This window comes from Nomascus leucogenys, chromosome 14 (genome assembly GCF_006542625.1).
Source record: "Nomascus leucogenys isolate Asia chromosome 14, Asia_NLE_v1, whole genome shotgun sequence".
Taxonomy (NCBI): domain Eukaryota; kingdom Metazoa; phylum Chordata; class Mammalia; order Primates; family Hylobatidae; genus Nomascus; species Nomascus leucogenys.
Window position 1 is genome coordinate 33,975,017 of NC_044394.1, and position 17,668 is coordinate 33,992,684.

Consider the following 17,668-nt stretch of genomic DNA (forward strand, 5'->3'; position numbering starts at 1 on the left):
TTCCTTAACATGAATAAAAATATCTATCAATTGGGTTATCTTACTTTATATCAAAAAGTTATCTGATATTTGCTTAAGTTTTTTAAACACTTAAACTGGAATTAAAGTATATTTTTAACAGAAGTAAGGATATCTAAACTATTATGAAATACTGAAGGTATTCCCACTAAAGACAAGAATAAGATAAGGGCACCTGACATCACTTCTAATTAATGCAATAAAACAAGAAGATGTAATAATAGGTAAATATTAGAAATGGAAAATATTAAATTATATCAACAGAAATATTGTAAGAGAATTCAGTAAAATATTTAAATACACAATAAATATACTAAGAGTAAGATGCTAAAATAGAGAAAAGTTAAACTTTATAATACTGACAATAAAATAAATCTAGGAATAAATGTTTAAAAGAAGTCTGGAACTTACACTCAAAAATCACAAATTTGGAATGTGCTATTGATGGATGAGAAAACATAAAAATATAAAAGGCTATTTTCTCCAACTTAATTTATGAATTACATTATTCTAAATTATTGTTTGGAAGAACAATCAGATGAGAATAGTGCAGATAATTTTGAAAAAAAATAAAGACAGACTTATAAGATCAATATTAAAATATGTTGTGAAACTATAACAGTGGAAACTGCTGCTACAGATATAGACAGACACATCAGAGAAGTGGAACAGAGATCTGAAAACACAAATGAAAGAACAAGTGAGAATCTGCCATATAAGGCTGGCATTAAATGATTTGGAAGGTGGTAGATTATTTAACAAATGGTATTTCTAAGTTAGCACAATTGGCTGATTTAGAAAAAGATGAAATAAATTTGAACTTGCACCTCACACCTCATAGCAAAATATACTCCAGATGATAATAGTTAACATTTACTGGGTAATTTTATATGTCAGGCACCGTTCAAAGTTATTTATAGGCTGGGCACGGTGACTCATGCCTGTAATCCCAGCACTTTGGGAGGCCAAAGTCAGGAGTTCCTTTGGGAGGCCAAGGCCTCCTGAGGTCAGGAGTTCGAGACCAGCCTGACCAACATGGTGAAAACCCACCTCTACTAAAAATACAAAATTGGCCAGGTGGCGCACTCCTGTAATCCCAGCTACTTGGGAGGCTGAGGCAGGAGAATCACTTGAACCTGGGAGACAGACATTACAGTGAGCTGAGATTGCACCATTGCACTCCAGCCTGGGCAACAAGAGCAAAACTCCATCTCAAAAATTTAAAAAATTATTATTTTCATTAATCTTTACAATAATCTCATGAGCTAGGATCAATTATTTAACCCATTTTACAGAAAAGAAAACAGAAGTTAATTAATTTGTCCAAGATAACACAGTAAGTTGCAGAACCAGATCTCTTGAATCCTAGCAGTTTGGCTCTTTAGTCCACATTCTATAAACATAGAAAAGTGAAGCTATAACATAACTTAAAAAAAAAAAAAAAAGAATGATGAAAGCTTTTTTTTTGAGACAGAGTTTCACTCTTGTTGCCCAGGCTGGAGTGCAATGGCACAATCTTGGCTCACCGCAACCTCCACCTCCTGGGTTCAAGCGATTCTCCTGCCTCAGCCTCCCAAGTGGTTGGGATTACAGGCATGTGCCAGCATGCCCAGATAATTTTGTATTTTTAGTAGAGACGGGGTTTCTCCACGTTGGTCAGCTGGTCTCAAACTCCTGACCTGAGGTAATCTGCCTGTCTTGGCCTCCCAAAGTGCTGGGATTACAGGCATGAGCCACCATGCCCAGCCCTGATGAAGGCCTTTCTAAGGGATATGAAAAAATAGACTCTATGAGCCAGGGGCAGTGGCTCATGCCTGTAATCCCAGCACTTTGGGAGACCAAGGCTGGTGGACCATCCGAGCTCAGGAGTTTGAGACCAGCCTGGGCAACATGGCGAAACCCTGTCTCTACCAAATATACAAAACAATTAGCCAGGTGTGGTGGTGCATTCCTGTAGTCCCAGCTACTTGGGAGGCTGAGGTGGGAGGATCACTTGAACCCAGGAAGCAGAGGTTGCAGTGAGCTGAGATTACGCCACTGCACTCCAACCTGGGTGACAGAGTGAAACCCCGTCTCAAAAAAAAAAAAAAAAAAAAGAATAGACTCTATGGATTGATATAATTGGCTATGCACATAAACTTATTTTAACTTCTGTACATCAAAAAATAATATCAGTAAAATTTTAAAAATCACAAACCAAAACAAAAAAATAGCTTACATAACCAGTATATTAGTCTGCTCTCAAACTGCTATAAAGAACTACCCAAGACCGGATAATTTATAAAGAAAAGAGGTTTAATTGACTCACAGTTCTGTATGGCTGGGAAGGCCTCAGGAAATTTACAATCATGGCAGAAGGGGAAGCAAATATATCTTACATGGCAACAGGTGAGAAAGCATGTGAGCGAGTGCAGGGGAACTGCCCTTTATAAAACCATCAGCTCTCATGAAACATATTCACTATCATCACAACAGCATGGGGAAAACTGCACCCATAACCCAATCACCTCTCTTTCTCAACACGTGGGGATTACAATTCAAGATGAGATTTGGGTGGGGACACAAAACCTAACCATATCAACCAGTTTCATCATTACTCTATAAAGAGCTCTTACAAATCAATAAAAAAAATCAATAAAAAAAGATCAAAACGTCAGTAAAAGTGGGCAAAGTATAGAGCAGACAAATCATATATATATATATATATGCAGTGTGTGTGTATATATATATGTGGGTGTGTGTATATATGTGTGTGTATGTGTGAGTGTATATATGTATATATATACACACACATATCTTTACATATATATACACACACATTTTAAAAACTTTCATCTCATAAATAATAAGACAGTGAACATGGAAACAATAATACAATTCCTTCAGATAGTCAAATTGGCAAACATTTTTAATTCTAAAAATCTGTAATTGGAAGTGTAGGGAAATAGAAATTCTCATAAAATAGTATTGGAACTACGAATGAATGTCACTTTTTCTAGAAGACAGTTTGACAATATATTATCAAAAACTGTTAAAATGTGCATAAAGTTTGACCCAGAAATTCTACCTCAAACAATTTGTTCTAAAACAATTGACAGATGTATGAAAATATTTATGGATAGTTTTATCACAGCATTGTTTATAATAGAGACAAATTAGATACACTCTTAATACCCAACAATAAAGAAATTCTTAACTGCATTTGGTGCTTCCATGTGATAGAAGATTATGCAACCATTGAAAATGACAGGGGACTGGGATGTAAGGAGCGCCTCTGCCCGGCCGCCCATCATCTGGGATGTGAGGAGCACCTCTGCCCGGCTGCCCCGTCTGGGAAGTGAGGAGTGCCTCTGCCCGGCTGCCCTGTCTGGGATGTGGGGAGCGCCTCTGCCCGGCTGCCCTGTCTGGGAGGTCTACCACGGAGGCCAGACGCAATGTGGGGGCTGGACGTGGTGGCTCACGCCTGTAGTCCCAGCACTCTGGGAGGCCGAGGCGGGTTGATCACTTGAGGCTAGGAGTTCGAGGCCAGCCTGGCCAACATGGCGAAACATATGAAAAATACAACAGACAAACCAACCAACCAACCCCGCAACAACAAAACAGGTCTACCCTGGAGTCATACTCTAATTTTTTCTATTTTCCTCCCTTTCTGATCCTTTATCCCACTTTCTTTTTCTTCCTCTTCCTTCTCCTTCTTCTTTGTCAAATAGAGGATTGAGTTATTATCATTGATCCAAAAAAATAAAAATAAATAAATAAAGAGGAAAAAAAAAGAAAATGACAGGGGAGAAATGGTCACAGTAAACTACTTTAAAACTTTTATACAGGATGATCCCGTTTTCGTAAATAAATCCACCACTGGGTGTGTGTGTTCCGTAAAGATAAGCACAAAATATTACTTCTGAATGCTATAATTTAACATTCCCTTCTCCCTTCCTCTTCTTTCTTTTTTCATTGTGTATGTTTCAAATCTTCAACAAAGAAAACAAAGAACTGTGTAATTGGGTGGAAAAAGGGGATTTTATTGTTAAATAAGTCATATCTCAACATTAATTCTTGACAAACCTTGTATTTACACATGTCCCACTAAAAAGATGCCATTTTTATTTCTACCCTTTCCTTCATTTTTCTAGTTTCCTTGTGTTACCAAATATTTCCTGTGTGCTTTCATCTTACCCTCGGTTCTGGCATCCAAAGACATTATTATGGAGAACGTGCCAGTATGTGTGTCAGCAAAATGAATCAAATAACTAAAAGAGTTGACCTTGGATCCCTTTCCATGAACAGCACATAAAAGGCAGGCTATTATGAGATTTATAGGCAGGGCAAGTTTGAGGTGGAGAAAAGGGAGCCGAGAAGGATCAGAGCATCACCACTCACAACACACCCTTCTCTTTGCCCATGGCTCCAGCTTTGGGGAAGGGGAAGGAGCAAGACAGGGTCTCGCTCTGTTGCCCAGGCTGGAATGCACCACAGCAGCGCCATGATAGCCCACTGCAGCCTCAAACTCTTGGGCATCCTTCTGCCTCAGCCTCCCAAGTAGCTAGGGCTAAAGGCACACACATCAGGCTAATTTTTTTTATTTTTTGTAGACACAGGGTCTCACTGTGTTGCCAGGCTGGTCTCTAACTCCTGGGCTAAAGTGATCCGCCTGCGTTGGCCTCCTAAAGTGCTGAGATTACAGGCATGAGCCACCTCACCTAGCCAGAAAGATAACTTTGAATGTGTCTGTGTATCTACACATTTTTATGTATACAGATATACATACATTTTATACATACCTCTATCTATACATATGTAGACATACGTATGTATGTATATGCACATTTTTATTTATATGTATGTGTGTGTGTGTGCATGTGTATGAATTTTACATGGAAAACCAAAATATCAAAGTGAAAGGGAAAGGCTGAAAGCAGGAAGACTGGTTTACTTGGTGGCCAAGTGTTAGAAGATGAGCAACAATGAGGGCGGGGCAGAAGAATGAGTATGAAGGGTCTTTATGAAACAGAATCAGAGCTTTCTCTGCTTCTCCCTGACTGTGGCAGAAGATGGCTGCTCCCTTATCCCCAGGTTCCCACTTTACATTCCCTGTATTCAAATGATCAGTCCTCACTAACTAACTACCTGTCACTCAGTGGTCATTCCAAATTCGCAGGAGAGAGAATCTGATCGGTCTAGCTCAGCATAGTTGTCCAATCAACTGGTCCAAACAACTGTGGCCAAACTCAGGGTCACAGATCACAAATGTGGTTGCTGGGGTCCATTTGACTACTGTCTGTCTTCACCTGTAGACTATATTCTTCATGAGGACAGGGACCTCAACATTTGCTTAATACTGTCTGCAGCACCTTTGAGGACATAGCCGGCACTTAAAACCCATTTGTCAAAAGGATAAATGCGTAAATAAATTAACAAATGGAGAGAATCATAGGGTAGAAGGCTAACTATTAAGTCATCCAATCCAGCCATCCATTCATTGTTCATGTGTTTAATTCATCAGTAGAGCACCACCTTCGGCAGGATTATGTCAATTGCCTTCAATATGACGATGAGGTTTTGTGGTCTAGCCTGAGTTCACAAGAATGATTTAAGTTAGAAACTATGCTCATAATTCCAAACAACTGACTTTGGAAACCTAATTCATTAGTAACTTGAGAAATACCTACAGCCCTCCAAACAAGATAATCAATGGGAGAACTAGGCCAGAGAGAAAAGGTATTTGTCAGAGGAAACTTGGCATATATGTTATACTTTTACAATCTAATTATTTTAGTGTTCTTCCTGTGAAATCCAATTTCCTTAGATGACCTCTGTTCATAGGAAACTATTTGGTTTAATCTGTGGGAGCCATAGCATATTTTTAACCATCTCCGAAGTCCAGCTCCCTCTCCACGGAGCATGCCTGACGCCCAAACAGATGTCTCATAACACTCAGCACACACGAGCTCACCACTGGCAAGTCTTTTGCACACAATCGGCCCATACCTCTTCTCACATCTCCGTCACCCCACAAACCCAAATTCAGAAGTTGCAGGCAAGTTCAAACTCTTACCACAATAATAGAAAAGCAGAAGGCAGACCTCCAATTTTGAAGTTTCAGTTTATTAATATTTTTAAAAATCTAATGACCAACCAGAAAATATGCAATACAAAGCATTAGCCAAACTAATTAGTATAAAGAAATGTGCAAACTGGCTGCCCCAAAAGAATTCAGATTAAATTATCCAAGGGAAAGATTTCAAAGGAATTCAAATTTTGATGGAGGCCAGGTGCGGTGGCTCACACCTATAATCCCAGCACTTTGGGAGGCTGAAGTTGGCGGATCACCTGAGGTCAGGTGTTCGAGACCAGCCTGGCCAACATGGCAAAACCCCGTCTCTACTAAAAATACAAAAAAATTAGCCAGGCGTGGTGTCACACGCCTGTAATTCCAGCTACTTGGGAGGCTGAGGCAGGAGAATCACTTGAACCCGGGAGGCAGAGGTTGTAGTGAGCCGAGATCACTCTCACGGAGTAAGACTCCATCTCAAAAAAAAAAAAAAAGTTGATGGAATTATAGAATATTAGGGCTGAAGGGCCCTTGAATGTCATCTAGCCAGTACAACTTTATTGGACAGATGAAGAAACCGAGGCCCATAGAGAGAAAGTGACTTACCCCAGGTTTCACAGTGAGTATGTTAGTGGCAGAACTAGAGGTAGAACTCTGCCTCCTGACTGCAACCCACAAGGCAGACCACAGTGCCCAGCACCAGTGTCCTGTCTCTATACGCCTCAGACCATCAATGCCTGGAGTTCAAACCCAGGGAAATCCAGAATCTGATCAACAAGGTCTTTCATCCTGACCATTTCATCGTAACCATTTCAGAATATGTCACCGCCAATTTAGGCAAAGCTTTTTGTTGAGGAGCAATTTCCTTTGATAAAGCAATCAAAGGTAACCCAAAAAGTATTTTTAGAGGTAACATTACCTTTCAAGTGTGGAAGCCAAGGGAAGTACGTAGGATTCTTGCCATCCTTTCTCCAAGAACCTGGGAGATGTCCAAGGAGACCATGGGGAGGTGACTGAGAAGCCCTAAACTCATAGCTGTGTTCATGGACCCTTGACCTTTGGAGAGCCTAAACCTGCAGGGGAAAAATCAGAGCTTTCTAAGACAACTTGCTGCACCTCAGAGCTCCGGTGTGTGAGCAGTATTTGTTGAGTGCCAACTTGAACTTCAACTTGGGCTGTTTACAGCAACACTAGGCTCCAGAGGAGAAGCCCTTGAGGCTGCCTCAGAGGTGCTCAGCAACCAGTTAAGGAGCAATGTTTCTAATGGGAGACATTTAGAGAAGGGTTCCACATGGCAAATTATATTCCTCATTGAACAAATATTTGTAGAGGGCATAGGGTGGAACAGGCTGGACATCTTGCAAGAAAAGAGTAAGACATCAATTGAAAGACATAAGCACAGACCAGATCCCAAAGGGCTGTGTATGCCAGTGGAGGTGGTTTGGCTTTTCTTTTAAAGGTGATGGGGAATCACTGAAGAATTTTGAGCTGGAGAGTGAATTGACCAGACTTAGGTTTGGGAAGAATCGCTTGACTGTGTCAAGAGCTGCTGGATTGTGGTCAAGTGCTACACTGCGTGATGCTATCTACAAGTCTTTCAAGAAATCATTTGCACTTTCAGTCTATATTCAGGAATACAGTATAAAGAGGATGAGTTCCTGAGGCAAACAGAGCTAGGTTTTGTTTTGTTTTGTTTTGTTTTGTTTTTTTGAGACAGAGTCTCGCTCTTTCACCCAGGCTGGAGTGCAGTGGCGCGATCTCGGCTCACTGCAGGCTCCGCCCCCCGGGGTTCACGCCATTCTCCTGCCTCAGCCTCCCGCGTAGCTGGGACTACAGGCAGAGCTAGGTTTTAATCCCACTCTGCCACTTACTGGCTGTGGAGTCTTGAGCAAGTTATTTAAATAGGTGTGAGACTTTAGGTTTTTTTTTCTGTACAATGAAAATAATGATGCTTAACTGGCAGAGTTTTGATGATAAATAAAGACGCTAATGTACCTGGACATTTCAAATAGTCCTCCCACCACCATTAGATACAGCCAAATCAAAATGGCACTTTCAAGCCTAGGAGGAAAGCCAGCTGGCATCCTGCTAAGCCTTCATTTAGCTGGAGATACTGTTGCATTTTCTTCTTAGAATTTAATCTGAGAAATTTTTGCTAATGTGTGAAAATAATTGGCATTCATTCCTGTAAATGAGGATGCTGAGGTAAACTGAGGTCAAAGCCAAATCTTGGATCTGAATCAAACCACCCAAAACCAATACTGTAGAAAATAAAACTGGGTCACAAAGACCAGTGTTATGAAGTGAGAGTTCCAATCGTCCTAGCAACCTCTTAACTAAACACTGGTGCAGATTTGCTGGCCTACATGACACTGAGAACATCTGGCCTTTCTATTATCCTCTTGCAAGCAAAAAACGATGTTGTGTAAACTGATCTTTAGGCCAATTATATGGTCTAAATGTTACCGTGTTTGTGCTGGCACCTCTGACTCCAGGTTTTAAGAACTTATTGTAACCACACCCCTCTTACGAAGACTGTGGGTCTTACTGTATATTACCCCAGGGATTTATTGATGCCGAGTCTGCACCTTTTTTCAGGAAGATAAATTCAACATCAGTTAAATGTGTGTGCAGTGCACTGTGGGAGGTCCTATAAGAAATAAGTTACAGGACTTAGTGGCAATAGGAGGAGAGAACAGACATAAGAGAGCAGGCTCTAGGGGCTGCTTTGTTTTTCCCTACATTTTTGCTACATTTTTTTCTATTTACCAGTTTTATTATAGAAGCCAGGTGTGGAGTATAGAAGCTCTAGCCTGCAGCTCACTCAGAAGGCACTAAACTAGGAGTTGGAATATCTGATACCACCACCAACTGGCCTTTCCACCACAGACAGGGTCTGATTGTGTCTGCACTTCCCCACCTGCAGAGAGACAGCACTAGACTCCATTTACTAAACACAACGCACCAGGCACTGTTCCAAGCCCTTTATAACATTGATTAAGGGAGTCCTCCTAATACCTGTAAGTGACAGGCGGTATGATTACCCCCACTTCACATCACACTGTGGGGTGTCCCACAGTGGGGGCCAGGAAGAAGCTGTGAGCTTGCCCCCTCCCCTCTGGCTGCTTGATGAGAGCTCTGGGCTTTTGTGCTCAGCTCTAAAGGACCAGGTGGTGGGGAGCGGGGGGAGGGTCTATAATGAACCACAGCACAATGCTCTGGAGTAGGTGACCCATGGGTGTACCCCTAGGGTGTTACTGACCAGAGGACTCTCTGCCTCCACCATCACCATTTTACCCCACCCCATCTCCATCCCTCTGCCGCTCTGGCCAAGACACCACGGCGGCAGCTGGAAGTGCTGACCTCAGGTCCTCCTCCCCACCTCACTCCCCCACAGCCCCCACTGCCCTCTTTCATCCCATCTTCAGGGGACAGATGTGAGAGACCATCTTTTAGTCTGTGGATGCTTTCGACTGTTTTGAAAACCCCTGGGAATCCTAACGTGGGTTACGAACAGAGATACTGGCAGAAGAAGGCTGGGAGCTCCTGATTTTGTCTCTGGACAAAACAGCCTCTGGTAAAAACAGTAGAGTGACTTATTTCAATTGAACAGAATAAGTACATGAGCTTCTGGATTCATTAATTAATTAGCCTCCCCTCTTGGCCAGCCTGGTGGCCAGCTCTAAAAGAGATCTGAAGCCAGATGAGCACTCGACCCCAGGCACCAGCAGCTCCTCCCCAGGATGAGGGTTTCCCTTCATCTTTAAAGGACGTGAATCTCTTGAGCCTCTCTGTCTGACTTAGCATGTCTAGGAACGAAGGGCAGAACAGATAGCACAGTAAATCCCAGCTCTAAATTGTCGTCACAGGAATTCATCACAGATGGTAATCATTAGGGCCTTCACATCGTAAAGGAAAGCTTTATCCAGAATCATAAATAAACTGTAACCAAGGCTTAGATTTATAAAGCTATAAAAGAGGGCAGCTTGAACAGCCGGGAATGTACAGTACCGGGTTACAAAATCGGCATCATGCCTGAAAGGCTGGACATAAACCGGGAGCTCTGGGCAGTGCAGCAAGGAGGGGATAAATTCCTTCTGCAGTGAGTGGAACCCCAGTCAGAGCCTCCCCCGCTTAGCACCTGGTTTAATCACATGAAATGCAAGCTCAGAGAAACAGGGGTGCTGGCATCTAAACATAGCATTGCAACTCCTAAACCAATTGCAGTGCCATCAAGTTTGGCCCTTCCTCACCAAGATGCCCTCTGACTAATGCTATGTCCTAGGAATTAATTTTCAGTTTATTGCGAAGGTTTCCCACCCCCTACTTTTCCTGAGTGGTTCAAACAACTCTGTTTTTACCAAGAGTCCCTGTACCATGCAGAACACCCTGTGAGGCTGTAAGCTGTGGAGCAGCAAAGCACAAAACAAGGCTGCAGCCTTCCAGAAGTTTCTCATCTGGCCAACGAGGCAAGGCATTTACAGATGAAATAACTGTAGTATGCAGGCTGCAATGTGTGGTGTAGGCTGTAACTAGAGAACTCAAGGAAGCAAAGGGTAAGTGGAGGCTGGAGTCACTGTGGGGGAAATGTGTGGAGGAAAAGGGACATGATTTATGACTTGAAGGATGCACGGGGCTGTGCACAGGGAGGGAAGGTTTGCTCAGCATGCGGCTCGTCCCTGCTGTGGCCCAAGTCTCTAATAACACACACTCATTTTCCTCTTGTCCTAGAGCTAATTTAAGCAGCAATGGTCCCCCAAATTCCACACCTCACTCTCTTCATTCTCATTCAGGCTCATCCCTAAAGGCCTGGAAAGGGAAACTCTGTGCTCTCTGGACATATCTCGTTCAGGCTGGACACCACAGGATAATGTCCATCCTGGAGCACGTGGCCAGGAACAATTCCACACCCCAGCCCCAGGCCCAGCATAGAGGGCAGCCTCAGAGAGAAGCAACCCCACCCCGGCCGCAGTGGGGAGCAATTCTGTAGGCATCCAGACATGCCAGAGAGAGAACAATAAGATGCCCCACAGGCTTGGGAAGTGAGGGAGGCCAGGAGCCCTCAGGAGGGCAGCTACCCACCCAGGCAAGTGGCCAAGCGAAGAGAGCTCACACCAGCACGGAACACAGTGAGCAGGAGAACCCGTCTCCCCTCCATTGCAGAGCTGAGTGTTGCACAGAAGTTCCTGAGTACCAGATGAGACTAGGGGTATCTACTGGGGGACAGAGAAAGCATGCCTGTGACTCTGGAGAGCAGAGCAGAGACACTATAGGGGAGACAGGGTTACTTAAGGCTGGCTATGGATGCTGACTTTCAGGAGGCTGCTGTAAGGGGTTCCAGGGTCTTCTCTGCATTGTTCAGTTGAGTACCCAAGAAGGGTAGGAGAAAAGCAGAATTCAGGGTAGATGCCTGCTTGGCAATAGAATGTCCCCAGGTTGTATTTCTTAAGGTACACAGATTGCCAATTCCTGTGACAACAACTAAGGGTACCTGCACAGGTGCAGCCGCATGTAGAAGAGGGATTCCCACAGCCAGAACAAGGGCAGGATAAACTGTTTATTATTTACTAGCACCGTGGAGAAGGCAAGGCATGGATGAGGAAGCTGTATTGATCACATCAGTAGAGATAGCTGCCTCCTTCATTCATTACCCGGAACAAGTGTTTGAGGGGGCACAGGTGAGGTAAATGCATCAGGGCCTCCATGACAAATCCAATCACAGATTCTAGCTACATCCTTGAATTACAATATAGGAGAAGCTCGTGGTGTTAACCTTCTGCCATTTCCAGGCATGTAATTGAAATAATCAAAATAAATTACTTTTGTTTATGAAATTTGAGGACCCCTTCCAGAAGGCAAAGTAGCAGCAGGAAGAATAATTCTGGAGTCTATTTTGGGTTAGAATCACCAACCCCACCTCTTCCTAGTTGTGTGGCCTTGAAAAAGTAACTTCACTTTTCTGAACCTCTGTTTCCTCATCTGTGCAATGGAACAGTTAATAATACCCGGTTAGCAGGGCTGTTGAGGAGATTCAGTTTGACGACCTCTGTACACAGCACCCAGTTAAGGTCAGTCTCCTTCCCTTTATCCCACTTGAGAGAGTTAGACTCCAGGAAAAGATGAATTTTAACAGTTTTGCAACACAGTCCGGGAAAAGGAAGTGGGGAGCTCACTTGTCCTCAAGTTCTACTATGTGCCACTAGAGAGTTGTCACCAACAGGGGCCGGCTTTCCACATATTTCTTGCAAGCCGCCCACCACAGCACCACAGGCCCCGATGTGAGGCCGTCCGCTCATGTTTCCTTCTCTCCAATTCTCTTCTAGGGGCGCTGCATCAACTTCACCAGGGTCAAGAACAACCAGCCAGCCAAGTACCCACTCAACAACGCCTACCACACCTCCTCACCGCCTCCTGCCCCCATCTACACCCCCCCACCTCCTGCACCCCACTGCCCTCCCCCGCCCCCCAGCGCCCCCACCCCTCCCATCCCGTCCCCACCTTCCACCCTTCCCCCTCCTCCCCAGGCTCCACCTCCCAACAGGGCACCTCCTCCCTCCCGCCCTCCTCCAAGGCCTTCTGTCTAGAGCCCAGAGTTCCTGCTCTGGGCTCTCTCAGAAACTTCAGGAGGTGTTAGAACAAGTCTTTCCAGTTAGAGAAGAGGAGTGGTGATAAAGCCCACTGACCTTCACACATTCTAAAAATTGGTTGGCAATGCCAGTATACCAACAATCATGATCAGCGGAAGGAAACAGATATTTTAAATTGCCAGAAAACAAATGATGAGGCAACTACAGTCAGATTTATAGCCAGCCATCTATCACCTCTAGAAGGTTCCAGAGACAGTGAAACTGCAAGATGCTCTCAACAGGATTATGTCTCATGGAGACCAGTAAGAAAATCATTTATCTGAGGGTGAAATGCAGAGTTGGATAAGAAATACATTGCTGGGTTTCTAAAATGCTGCCTTCCTGCCTCTACTCCACCTCCATCCCTGGACTTTGGACCCTTGGCCTAGGAGCCTAAGGACCTTCACCCCTGTGCACCACCACCCAAGAAAGAGGAAAGCTTTGCCTACAACTTTGGAAATGCTGGGGTCCCTGGTATGGTAAGAAACTCAACATCAGACGGGTATGCAAAAGGATGTTCTCCTGGGATTTGCATGGTATATAAAAAATGTATGGCATCTTTTCCTTGCAAATTCTTCCAGTTTCCAAGCGAGAAGGGGAGCAGGTGTTTACTGATGGAAAAGGTATGTTGCTATGTTGATGTGTAAGTGAAATCAGTTGTGTGCAATAGACAGGGGCGTATTTATGGGAGCATCAGCCAGTTTCTAAAACCCACAGGCCATCAGCAGCTAGAGGTGGCTGGCTTTGGCCAGACATGGACCCTAAATCAACAGACAATGGCATTGTTGAAGAGCAACCTGTTAATGATTCATGTTAAAAATCAAGGTTTGGCTTCAGTTTAAATCACTTGAGGTATGAAGTTTATCCTGTTTTCCAGAGATAAACGTAAGTTGATCTTCCCAAAATACCATCATTAGGACCTATCACACAATATCACTAGTTTTTTTGTTGTTGTTGTTTTCTTGGTAAAGCCATGCACCAGAGACTTCTGGGTAGAGCTGAAAGACAATGGTCCTGACATAATAAGGATCTTTGATTAACCCCCATAAGGCATGTGTGTGTATACAAATATATTTCTCTTTGGCTTTTCAACATAGAACCTCAGCTGTTAACCAAGGGGAAATACATCAGATCTGCAACACAGAAATGCTCTGCCTGAAATTTCCACCATGCCTAGGACTCACCCCATTTATCCAGGTCTTTCTGGATCTGTTTAATCAATAAGCCCTATAATCACTTGGTAAACACTGGGCTTCATCACCCCGGGGTAAAAACAGAGATCGTTGTCGTGGACCTCCTGCATCAGCCTATTCAAAATTATCTCCCTCTCTAGCTTTCCACAAGTCCTAAAATTCCTGTCCCAAGCCCCCCAAATTCTCAAATCTTTTCTGGAACAAAGCAGAATATAAAATAAATATAAATTTAGTGGCTTGGGCTATGGTCTCCAAAGATCCTTCAAAAATACATCAAGCCAGCTTCATTCGCTCACTTTACTTAGAACAGAGATATAAGGGCCTGAGATGCATTTATTTTATCAATACCAATTTTTGTGGCCATGGCAGACATTGCTAATCAATCACAGCACTATTTCCTATTAAGCCCACTGATTTATTCACAATCCTTCTCAAATTACAATTCCAAAGAGCCGCCACTCAACAGTCAGATGAACCCAACAGTCAGATGAGAGAAATGAACCCTACTTGCTATCTCTACCTTAAAAAGCAAAAACAAACAGGAGTTTCCAGGGAGAATGGGAAAGCCAGGGGCCATAAAAGGTACAGTCAGGGGAAAATAGATCTAGGCAGAGTGCCTTAGTCAGGGACCACGGGCACTGAATCTGCAGTGCCAACGCCAAACTGACATATCTCCAGGTGTACCTCCAACCCTAGCCTTCTCCCACAGCTGCCTACAACGGAGTCTCCCAGCCTTCTCAGAGAGCTATAACCAGAGATTTCCAGACTCATGAAAGCAACCCCCTAGCCTCTCCCCAACCCTGCCGCATTGTCTATTTTTTTAGAACACTAGGCTTCTTCTTTCATGTAGTTCCTCATAAGCAGGGGCCAGAATATCTCAGCCACCTGCAGTGACATTGCTGGACCCCTGAAAACCATTCCATAGGAGAATGGGTTCCCCAGGCTCACAGTGTAGAGACATTGAGCCCATCACAACTGTTTTGACTGCTGGCAGTCTAAAACAGTCCACCCCCTGATGGCACTGCCGCGTGATTCCCGCGGCCATTCAGAAGTTCAAGCCAAGATGCTGACGTTGCTGAGCAACGAGATGGTGAGCATCAGTGCAAATGCACCATTCAGCACATCAGTCATATGCCCAGTGCAGTTACAAGATGTTGTTTCAGCAAGGAGTTTTAATGGAATAGGGAACTGCAAATGTATGATGATTTTGAAAAGGCTCAGCAGGATTTGTTCTTAAAACCGACTCGGTGTGTCATCCCTGGTTATTTAGAATTACAGTTAAGGAGGAGAAACTTCTATAAGACTGTATGAACAAGGTGATATCTTCATAGTGGGCTATTACAGGCAGGAAAATGTTTTAACTGGTTTACAAAATCCATCAATACTTGTGTCATTCCCTGTAAAAGGCAGGAGACAAGTGATTATGATCAGGAAACTGCACAAAATTATTGTTTTCAGCCCCCGTGTTATTGTCCTTTTGAACTGTTTTTTTTTATTAAAGCCAAATTTGTGTTGTATATATTCGTATTCCATGTGTTAGATGGAAGCATTTCCTATCCAGTGTGAATAAAAAGAACAGTTGTAGTAAATTATTATAAAGCCGATGATATTTCATGGCAGGTTATTCTACCAAGCTGTGCTTGTTGGTTTTTCCCATGACTGTATTGCTTTTATAAATGTACAAATAGTTACTGAAATGACGAGACTCTTGTTTGCACAGCATTAATAAGAACCTTGTTAAGAACCATATTCTGTTGACAGCCAGCTCACAGTTTCTTGCCTGAAGCTTGGTGCACCCTCCAGTGAGACACAAGATCTCTCTTTTACCAAAGTTAAGAACAGAGCTGGTGGATTAATTAATAGTCTTGGATATCTGGCCATGGGTAATCTCATTGTAACTATCATTAGAATGGGCAGAGATGATCTTGAAGTGTCACATACACTAAAGTCCAAACACTATGTCAGATGGGGGTAAAATCCATTAAAGAACAGGAAAAAATAATTATAAGATAATAAGCAAATGTTTCAGCCCAATGTCAACCCAGTTAAAAAAAATTAATGCTGTGTAAAAGGGTGGAATTAGTTTGCAAACTATATAAAGATATATGCAGTAAAAAGTCTGTTAATGCACATCCTGTGGGAATGGAGTGTTCTAACCAATTGCCTTTTCTTGTTATCTGAGCTCTGCTATATTATCATACTCAGATAACCAAATTAAAAGAATTAGAATATGATTTTTAATACACTTAACATTAAACTCTTCTAACTCTTTCTTCTTTCTGTGATAATTCAGAAGATAGTTATGGATCTTCAATGCCTCTGAGTCATTGTTATAAAAAATCAGTTATCACTATACCATGCTATAGGAGACTGGGCAAAACCTGTACAATGACAACCCTGGAAGTTGCTTTTTTTAAAAAAATAATAAATTTCCCTAATCAACTCTTTTTTCTGGTTATTTGTCTGTTTGTTATAAAAATAAACTGCAACATATTCTAGTCCTCAATATCCTGATCATAATACAGTGGTTGCTGTGCTATACATTAAATTACATTTCTCAAATGATTTCATGCCTTCCACTAATTTCTCTACTGTCTGGATTACTGTCATTTCTTCCTTAGCTGTCAGACATTCAAAATATTTTTTATTTCTCATAACAAATTTCAAATCAAAAATGTAATCCATGCTAAGGGAAAATAAATAAAAAGTGAAAACAGAACACACAGGAAAAATATACTGCATCAGCTAGGATTGTGTTTGGCTAACGTAGCAGAAAGGCAAGTAGGATTGATTTTACAAGGAGTCCAGAGATTTGCAGCAACCCAGGAACCAGACAGTGTTGTGGACAGTGCTGCAATAAATACCCTTCTATGTATATCTCAAAATCTTTGTATTGCTTCTGCATTTCTGATACGACTCACTTTTATCCCTCCTAGCAGTTTTAATTCGGCTCCTCCATTTAAATATTTTGTTGGTAGAAAAGCATCTCCTTCTAGTTCCTGAATTTCTTTGTAAGATCTCACTAAGCCTTGAATACATCTTAATTGGAATAAAACCATCCACAAACAGAAAGTCATGCCACAAGTTTTTTCTAAGTTTTCATTAGTATTTGCTTTTTAATATGTGTGGGTATGAACACATTTAAACATTATATCTTTAATAAGTGTGTTTTGGGAGTTATTTTGAGACAGGATCTTACTCTGTCACCCAGGCTGGAGTGCAGTGATGCAATCATGGCTTACTGCAGCCTCAAACCCCTGGGCTCAAGCAATTCTCCCACTTAACCTTCCCAAGTAGCTGGGAATATATGCATATTCCACCACACCTGGCTAGTGTGTGTGTGTGTGTGTGTGTGTGTGTGTGTGTGTGTGTGGATTTTTTGTTTGTTTTTAGAGATAGGGTCTCACTGTGTTGCCCAGGCTGGTCTCAAACTCCTGGCCTCAAGTGATCCTCCTGCCTCAGACTCCCAATAGTAAATGGTTTTGAGATAACGGGTTAGAAATTTTAAAAGAAACAGGAAAAGCTGGAGCCCTACCTCAATTCCTTACACCAAAATAAATTCTAACTGAATTTAAGTGTAACAAATAAAGCTAGAAAAGCACTAGAATTGTGAAAAAAGTTTTCTGTATGGTATAAAGAATGTTAAAATCCTACATATTGTTTGCATGATCAATCAAACTTTGTCATGAAATTGCTTGAAATAACCCTGAGTAATGCTCCAATGCATTAAGTTGAACAAAGGAACCATTAATAACAGGAATAAGATCATTTATCAGGTG

The 17,668-nt window shown here is 42.4% G+C and overlaps 1 protein-coding gene across 2 annotated transcripts in view; it reads left to right on the top strand.

Moving 5' to 3' along the window:
- ANTXR1 (ANTXR cell adhesion molecule 1) overlaps window positions 1–16,331 on the top strand; it is a 244,427-nt gene extending 228,096 nt beyond the window's left edge. For both annotated transcript variants that reach the window (XM_012501213.2, XM_030827130.1), the window contains exon 18: window positions 12,394–16,331. In XM_012501213.2, the coding sequence (XP_012356667.1) occupies window positions 12,394–12,654 (261 nt within the window). In that variant the 3' untranslated portion in view covers window positions 12,655–16,331. The remainder of the gene's footprint in view (window positions 1–12,393) is intronic.
- The last annotated feature ends 1,337 nt before the right edge of the window (window positions 16,332–17,668 follow it).